The sequence below is a fragment of the Manis javanica genome, chromosome 4 (genome assembly GCF_040802235.1).
Source record: "Manis javanica isolate MJ-LG chromosome 4, MJ_LKY, whole genome shotgun sequence".
NCBI classification, from domain to species: Eukaryota; Metazoa; Chordata; class Mammalia; order Pholidota; family Manidae; genus Manis; species Manis javanica.
In genome coordinates this window covers 457,700-466,398 of record NC_133159.1, presented here as the reverse complement: position 1 = coordinate 466,398, position 8,699 = coordinate 457,700, and the positions used below count along the sequence as shown (strand labels likewise).

General features: G+C 66.3%; 1 protein-coding gene across 1 annotated transcript; it reads left to right on the top strand.

Moving 5' to 3' along the window:
• The first annotated feature begins 2,463 nt into the window (after positions 1 to 2,463).
• Positions 2,464 to 7,146, top strand: C1QTNF12 (C1q and TNF related 12). Its single transcript, XM_036999855.2, has 8 exons — positions 2,464 to 2,870; positions 5,003 to 5,119; positions 5,200 to 5,311; positions 5,402 to 5,553; positions 6,070 to 6,178; positions 6,426 to 6,516; positions 6,674 to 6,752; positions 6,931 to 7,146. The coding sequence occupies exons 1-8, from the start codon at positions 2,703 to 2,705 to the stop codon at positions 7,027 to 7,029; spliced, it is 927 nt and encodes a 308-aa protein (XP_036855750.1). The 5' UTR covers positions 2,464 to 2,702; the 3' UTR covers positions 7,030 to 7,146.
• Positions 7,147 to 8,699: the final 1,553 nt, after the last annotated feature.

The following is an 8,699-nucleotide window of genomic DNA, read 5'->3' as shown; positions in this document are numbered from 1 at the left end:
GCGGATGTGGGTTTGTGCTGTACTGAGTCCAAGGTGGGAACTATTGGAAGTGACCCAAAATAAAGGTGATCTGTTGGGCCCTGCATCAACCCCATGTTCTTGTTGCTCTTGGGATCACAGGCCCCCCTTGTTTGGGGTCCCTGGGGGAAGGGCAGCTGGGTGTCCTTAGCGCATTCTTGAACGTGGCATCCCTGGCAGGCATGGCTGAACCCTTTGTAGTGCAGGCCGAGTTGTGAAGTCTGTCTTAAGCAAGGGACGGAAAAGCCCCTGACGAGATCTGTTTTCTATGGATGCGTGGACAGCAACGTGTTGCTGGTGTGGACAGCGATTAGAGAAAAGTATTTCCTGTGTTTACCCCCAAGAAGGTTCCCCCAGACCTGAGTTTGAGGCTTCAGGACCAGCAGACCAGCCTGGAGGTCTCACTCAGGCTGGAGTAGCTCTCCCTGTGTCACGGCTTCACCCCGAGCCCTTCCTAGGGAGTCGTGATGACTTGTGTCCCGACATGTGCTTTGTGGGTGGGGAGAGTGGGCTGAGTCACGCCTCCGAGGGGGCAGTTGGTGGTTGTGGCAGGAAGGCCCGGTCGACTCCAGCAGGCTCCCTTTGGTCCTTTTCCCAATGGAAGGATCCATGGTGGTTGGGGTGCACTGGGAAGAAGAGCCAGTGCCCAGTGGATGTGACCCTGAGGGGCCTACCCCCAGGGCCCAGCTCAGGGGGCAGGTTCCTGCTGCAAAGCACAGCTGGGCAGAGATCTGTGGGCTGGCACCTGTGGGCCAGTGAGGCGGCTCCTGCTTCCTGCTGGCTCTGAAGGCGACGGGGAGCAGACGCTGCTGTCGGGTGAGGTTGGACCTGCCTGAGTCCCCACCTCTGCGTCCGTTAGCTTGTGGGACTGCTGGAGGCCAGCCCAGCTGGCCGTGTCCTCGCAGCACAGCCAGTCAGATGGCGTGCTGCCAGCGGCTCTCTGCTGGCACGCCTTCAGGCCCTGAAGCATTAGGCCGTCAGGATACAGTTGACAGAGAAACAGGCGCCCCGCCTGTGAGAAGGGGCCTCGCAGCTTGGTGGGAGTCTCTTGGTCCCTTTCCTGACCCTGTACTGGGTGCAGGCCACACCGAGGGTTTCAACTGGGCAGGACACAAAGGTCATGCATTGGCCCCCCTCAGGGCCTAGGCATTGGGAGCTGGCATGCCAGCTGGACACACGAGGAAGCTGAGGTGAGAACTGGCCACTGCTGTCCCAGGAGGTGACCACCTCTGCCTGAGCAAGGAAGGATGGGTGTCCCTGGGTGGGCACACCTCACGTCCTCACCCATCTTGTCTCTGGGGCCACCCTGTCTGTAGCTGCTAACCGTGGGCCTGGGGCCTGTAGCTGCTAACTCTGTGCTGGTGGGACAGAGTTCCCGGCAGCCTTCTCTGTTGGGAGCCAGGGATCCACAGCTGAGGCTGCAGAGGTCAAAGGCTGCGCTTTCTGGAGGTCCCCTCCCTGCCCCCCCACGTGTAGCCAGCATCCTGGTGGCCTCTGGCCTGGGATGTGCCTGGTCCTTGGAGTCCCTCCAGCCCCAGCCTGTGCCCAGTGTCCCCCTGGAGACCCATCTCAGCCCTGGGCCTCCACCCTCTTGGGCTGAAGATCTCCTGAGGGGGTCTTGGAGCTGACCCCAAGCAGTCTCCTGCTTGGCTGCCTCTAATTCCCCATGGACGTCTGGAAATTGGGGAAGGCCTGGAGGGCCCTATTGTGCTGTCCACCAGAACAGTGTGCCCACTCCCTTGAGGCAGGAATGCATGCAGGGGGGCAGCCATGGCTCTGCCTGTCTCCTGCCTGGGTCCACACAGGCTGAGGGATGGCTTGGAGCAGGGGTCCCAGCTTAGGATTCAAGAACACTACCCCCTACAGCCCCGTGTGGTGAGGGGCCTGCAGGCCCCAGCAGGTAGTCCGGGGCCCGCCCACCGTCGCTGTCCAGCTGGAGGGGAATCTCAGACCCGGGGCCGTGGAGGGAAAGGACTCACCCAGCAGCACCCAGCCGCCCGGCTCACCCTCGTGCTAACCCCTGAGGGGACGGGCTGGGGGAATCGTCTTCCTTTCCCCCTGCTCAGGAGGTAGGAAGCCCCTCAGGAGGTAAGGGTTGGCCCTGTGCCCCCCAGAGGAGGAGGGGCTGGGAGGCTGAGGGGCAGCAGGAGGGAGGTGGGTCATAGGAAGGGGCTGGTGGGTCTGGGAGCCCCTGCGAGTGCGTCTCCACCCCTGGGTTCCAGGGCCAGCACCCTAAAGGGGCTGGGGTGCGTGCGCGCAGTCGCCATCCGTGTTAACGGTTCCCAGGGTCGCGGGCCCTCCTGGGGAGGGGTGGCGCCAGGTGCGGCCGCTGCTTAGTGGAAGTGCGGGTGGCGCGGGTCAGTGGGGTTCCCGCCCCGTCCACGCCCCCGGCCGGCTTGACGAGCGCCGCGTGAGCCCTCCCCCTTGGAGCCCGCGAGCGCTGGGGAGGAGGCGAGGGCTCAGTCCGCGGCGGCGCGGGCGGAGAGGGCGCAGCGGAGGGGAGCCCGGCGCCGCCGATCCCGTGGGACCCAGCGCGCCCGCCGCGCCCCTCGCGCCGCCTGCGTTGCGCCGCCACCTCGGCTCCCCGCTCACATGCCCCGCCGCCGGCCCGGCGCCCCCTGGGGCCGCGTCCCCATGAGCGCTCCGGGGCGCTGAGCCGCCGAGGTCCGGAGCCGCCGGCCGCCATGCGCTGGGCTTGGGCCGTCGCCGTGGCCCTCCTGTGGCCGCAGCTGGCACACCTCGGGGGCGTCGGGGCCCGGCGCGAGCCCAAGGGGCCGCGGCAGCCTAGGCAGCGCCTCGAGCCCCCCAACGCCACCGCGCCCAACAGCGAGGGGTACCCGGCCTTCCACAAGGTAACGCGCGGGCCGGGCGCACGTGGGTGGGGCGTGCGCGCACTTGCGGCACCGCTGGGGTCTCCCGCCCTGCCCGGTGCGGCCCCGCGGCTCGCCTTCCCGCCTGGGTCGGCTGGGGCTTTGGGCAGGAGCCCCAGCCGCCGGGATTAGGGCGGCCTCGGCCCCGCTGCGTCTGGGAGGGGTTGGGGAAGGGAAGGGGCTGCCCGGCGGGGCTACGTAAAAGCCTTTGAAGCCCCAGGCCCCCAGGCCCGGAGCAACCTGCTGCCAGTAGGTGCCACTGCCAATTCTGGAGCCGGTGGGACAGAGTTCCCGGCAGCCTGCTCTGTTGGGAGCCAGGGATCCACAGCTGGGGCTGCAGAGGTCAAAGGCTGCGCTTCCTGGAGGTCCCCTCCCTGCCCCCCCACGTGTAGCCAGCATCCTGGTGGCCTCTGGCCTGGGATGTGCTTGGTCCTTGGAGTCCCTCCAGCCCCAGCCTGTGCCCAGCGTCCCCCCGGAGACCCATCTCAGCCCTGGGCCTCCACCCTCTTGGGCTGAAGATCTCCTGAGGGGGTCTTGGAGCTGACCCCAGCAGCACAGGCCTGGCGGCTTCCTGCAGCTGCCAACCCAGGGGCTGCAGGGCTGGAAGGTGAGGGCCGGTAGCCCCGGCAGGCCCCCCACCCTCCTCAACCGCCAGCCCTTGTGCCTTTGATCCAGGCCTCCCGCCTCTCGAGGGCGTCTCTGTGGCGGCCAGCCCGGCTGCTTTCTGCCCACGCAGCCCCATGGGAGCCCAAGGCCCCGTTTTCCAGATGGGCAGGCTGAGGGGAGTGAGTCCCTGAGCCCTGCCAGCCAGGGAAGAGTGGGGCTGCAGACGGGTTCTGGGCAGGAGCAGAGGGTCTTGAGCAATGCAAGCCAGTCACCCAGCAGAGAGATCCTCGGTGACACTTCACCACCCTGCCTGGATCACGCTGCCCAGGGCTGTGCCTCCAGACCAAGGGTGTGGGGCAGTCCAGGGGAGGGTGGTGCCCCAGGACTTGTGAGACGGGACCCATGCAGAGGTCAGGGCCTCTGCCCTTCCTGCTGGTGGAGGGCTCGTCCTCCACCTGTCTTCTGCTCCTGCAGCCTTTAGCCCCCAGAACCACTGGTCCCTCAAGTGCTGGAGTTGGGGCAGCCAGGGTATCAGGTAGATAAGAGACTCGCGAGGAATCAGGAGCATTTGAGTGTGCTCTCTTTCCTGGGTGGATCCCGGGTCAGGGTGGGAGGAAGCCCTGGCCGTCCCTGGTCAAGGTGCTGCCCAGCTCTCCTCTGAGGGCTGACTGCTCACGGGATCTTGGGTCAGAGCCCCTCAGGTTGCCCTGCCTGGGGTGGCTCTGATGGTGGGTGCGTGGCCAGGACTCTGCCAGCCTCCTGGTGGTGGCTCTCTCCCAGACAGGCCAGCATCTGCTAGACTCCCTCCCATTTTATGGGCTTCCTGTTGGAGCCTGGGAGAGATTTCCCCAGCCCACGCCCCCCTTAGCATGTTGTCTGCTTCTCCGACTGGGGCTAGGGATGTCCCTGCTCCTCCCCTCCCACCTGCCCTGGTGCAGGAATAGGGCTTAGGAGGGGAGATTAGAGGGTGGGGGACACAGTCTTGGGTGGCTCTGTTCTGCCCCTTCTGGCCCTTGTCCCTACTGTGTGCGAGGTGGACCCACCTGCTGTGGCCTGGTCCCAGCCCAGATGGAGCTCTGAGGCTGCCGGCTCGCACTCTCAGTGCCCAGCACAGAGCAGGCCTGTGCCTGCCCCCTCTGCGCCCGGTGCGGCTCTGGGACTCTCGGAAGCATCCCTGGAAAACTCACTTCTGCCCTGCACCCCTGCCTCAGCCCGCCCAGCCCCTGTGGGGTGTGCCCATATGCTTGGGGACAGTGTCATGGGAAGGAGCACTGCCACTCCCACCCAGAACCCAAACCAGGGTCTGGACATCAGGCCTCAAGCCCTGTCCCTCCCTGCTGTCCTAGTCCAAGTCCCCAGGGGAGCCCTGTGGTGCCCTGTTGCCATGGCCTGTGTGTCTGCCCTGAGGCAGCCTAGGCCCCGGGGCTGCCTGCTCTCCACTGGGGGCAGTGGGACAGGTCCCAACAGGGCCCAGTAGTCAGCCTGCTCGCCCTGTCCCCTGGCCTTAGCTGCCTGAGGCCTCAGAGCCTGAGTTCTCAGATGCCCACAAAACATGGCTGAACTTTGTCCGGCGTCCAGACGATGGGCCCTTGAAGAAACGGTGCCGAGGCCGGGACAAGAAGTCGGTGAGTCCCGGGGTCTGAACCCAGGGCGGGGGCTGCTGTGGCTGCCACCAGGATCCTCACTTTCTCCTGCCTCTCCCTAGAGGGGCCTCTCTGGCCCCCCAGGGCCTCCTGGGCCTCCTGGCCCCCCAGGCCCCCCCGGAGCAGAAATCACTCAGGAGGCGCTCCTGCGGGAGTTTCAGGAGATGCTGAGAGGTGAGGACCCTGTTCCCCACTCCTCCTGCCCGGGCTTTGGGGGTGGCCCGTGCTGACTCCAAGCTGCCATCCCTGCCCCTGTCCCCCCAGAGGCCACCGAGCGCCGGTTCTCGGGGCTGCTGGGCCCGTTCCTGCCCGAGGATGCGGGTGGGAGGCTGGTGGCCGAAGCCTTCCACTGCCGGCTGAAGGGCCCCGTGCTGGTGGACAAGAAGACACTGATGGAGCTGCAGGGCTTCCAGGCTGTGAGTGCGCGTGGGGGGGCAGGCCGCACATGGGGGTCCGGGGTGGGTGCCGAGGGCCTGGCCATCCCTGCTCATCTCTGGGGGCATCTGCTGCACGTCCTCATGCATTAACAGGGCCACTAACTGGGAGGCAGGGTGTTGGGTAGGCCTCCCCAGGTGAGCAGGGCTTATAGCTGTGACCAGGTGGCTGCCCAGGCACATACGTGCAGCAGGGGTCTGGGGGAGCGGCCCAGATCAGTCACGAGGCCCGGTTTGCCTGGACCCCAATGTTCCACAAGACCTGGCTGGGGTCCAAGGTGGTGAGTGGCCAAGACACCATTGCCATGGGGCCTCTGGGGCCTCATGTGCCCACTGGGTCCTGGAGCCCCCATGCAGAGGCCCAGATAGGTGCCGACACACAGCCTCACCTGAGGCTGCTCGGGGTTGGGGGCTGTTGGTCATGGGTGCCTCCCCAAGGCGGGCTTACAAGACAAGGGCTGGGGCCCTGCATCCGCCCATCACCTGCCATCCCTCCAGCCCACTGCCCAGGGTGCCTTCCTGCGGGGGTCTGGCCTGAGCCTGGCCTCGGGCCGATTCACAGCCCCAGTGACTGCCATCTTCCAGTTCTCTGCCAGCCTGCACGTGGGTGAGTGGGGCCAGGCTGGGGTGCATGTGGTGGGGCGGGGCCAGCCCCCAGGCCAGAGGCCCATTGCACAGGGCCTCCTGTCCACCCCAACTCCCCCTGGGGGCCTGGGCAGGGCCTCACACTCACCTTCCTAGCTGTAGCCACTCCCGGGCCTGTCCCTGGCAGTGCGCCCTAAGCCCCCAGCCCCAGCCCTCGGCCCTCTCTGCCCTGTCCTCCTGAGGCCACGGCAGACAGGATGTCTCTGCAGACCACAGGGAGCCGCAGGGCAGGGCTCGGCCGCGGGCCCGGGACACAGTGCGAGTGCTGGTCTGCATCGAGTCCCTGTGCCATCGCCACGCGTGAGTGGGGCCTCTGGGGCGCCTGAGGGGGAGGGGTGGGCGCCTGAGTGAGGGCCATCCTGCCCTCGGAGAGTGGAGGGTGGCACTGAGTGCTGGGGTGAGGTCCCAGCCCAGGGGCTGGCTGTGTTCTCACGCCGGTCCTGGGTGCGACGCGCAGGTCCCTGGAGGCTGTCTCAGGCCTGGAGAGCAATGGCAGGGCCTTCACGGTGCATGCACAGGGGCTGCTGCAGCTGCAGGTGAGGCCAGAGGGGTTCCGGCTCTGAGCGTGGCCTGGGCATGGCCCAGCCCAGCTGGTGGAGGGGCATGGCCACACAGACACTCAGGAGCCCTGGGTGCCACGTGGTCTGGGGCGGGTTCTGCCTGGGACTGGAGCATTGTCGCCATGGGGTGATGTCCGTTGTGGGGTGTCTGCAGGCTGGACAGTACACCTCTGTCTTTGTGGACAACGGCTCTGGGGTGGCTCTCACCATCCAGAGTGGCTCCAGCTTCTCTGGCTTGCTCCTGGGCGCGTGAGGGCATCGTCAGAGGCTGAGAGGACTTCCTGAGGGCCTCAGGGAAGCTGCCCCACCTGCCCACACCTGCTGCCCTCTGTTAAACCTGTGGTCATGGCAATAAAGAGCCCCCAGCCTCTGTGCCTGGTCACTGCGTCATCGTGGAGGTGGAGGTGGGTGGCAGCCATGGAGGGGCATGTGGCCTTAGGATACACTCCTTGGGGCAGGGTGGGTGGGGAGTGGGTTTTGTTTGGAGGCAGGGGTTCCTGCTGATGCCCTGCAGCTCCAGATGCAGCTCCCATAGCCCCTGTGACTGCTGAGGACAAGGACAGATGTCCATGAGGTCCTTGCTCAGCCCTGCCCATGGCCTGGGGCAGCCTTGGAGGGCAGTAGTCTGTGGACACCTATAGGGCCAGGGACCCAGGCCTCTTCTGCCTGGAGCTCTAGAAGCCCGGGTTTGGAGAGCTGGATGGTGGCCAGGTTCTGTGTGCCCTGCGTGTCTGCGGGGCAGGATGGGGAGCGCTCTGGAGGCCTCATCCTATGGGGGCAGGTGTGGAGGAGCAGACATGGGTACTGCTCTAGCACCACGGGTGGGCCTGGAGGGTGTCCCTGCCCACCTGGGTATGCTGAGTGCTTACGTGTGCAGGGCTGGCCATGTGTTGTCTTGGCTCAGGCAGGCAGGCACCTTCCCTGTGGTTGCGGCCACTCTAGGCCAGCACAAACTTTCCACCCCAAAGATGGGGTTAGAACTGCCCCAGGTGGGGCAGCCGAGGCCCTGCCTGCAGGTCCTGTGGATTTGGGGTCCCCTACCCCCACCCCTTTTTGGTTCCAGGAGACCCAGACCAAAGGGTGTAAACTGGGGCTGGGATGTCAGGGCCTCTGCAGAGCTGCTGAGGTCCTGTCTCTGGTTGGTACCCAGGCCCTCTGGCAGGCAGCTGTCCTGGAGGGCTGAGGCTGGCGGTGCCCCTTTGGGGATGCCACCAGGTGGAGTGGGGCTCAGCTCCAAAGCAGGGGGCCTGGCGACCCTGCTTCTAAGGCTGAGCAGCAAAGTGCTCCTTCACCCTGTAGACAGGGGAGGGCAGGGGGAGGGCAGGGGTGGGAGGTGGGGCAGGTGGTGGCTAGAGGCTGTGGGCCATTACCCAGCCCCTTCCCCCAGGACCCTGACCTGTCTGGGGGCCACAGGAGGGACCCTCCCTGTGGCTTGCTGGGTAATGAAGCAGGAGAATGCTGGTGCCGAGCGGGCGCTGGCCGCTGACCCGTCCCCACCTCTCCCCCTGATCCCCGCAGGGTGGTGTCGGGGCTGGGGAGTCTGGGGGAGGTCTGCGGCAGGCGCCAGCCTGGTCTGAGTGGGGATGTTGGCAGCCTGTGAGGGTGGGGTGTATGCGCCGGGTAGGGTCCCTGTGGAGGGGGTTTGGGAGAGGAGGGGCACGCAGGGGAGAGGGCACTTCCTGTTAGGGAGGTCCTGTGTGGGGCTGAGGTCTGGAACTGTGGCTTGGCGTGGCAGTTGGCACCAGTTGAGCTTGCTGCCTGTCACAGAGGGGAAAGTGAGGCTGTGACCAGTCGAACTGCCCAGGGCACCATGGGTGGGGATGCCAGGGGAGCTGGCCAGCTCCCATCCAGACCCCTGGTTGTGCCTGGGGCCTCGCTGCTCCCAGGGGCTCACGTGGGTCCCTTGGCTCCAGCCAGAACCAC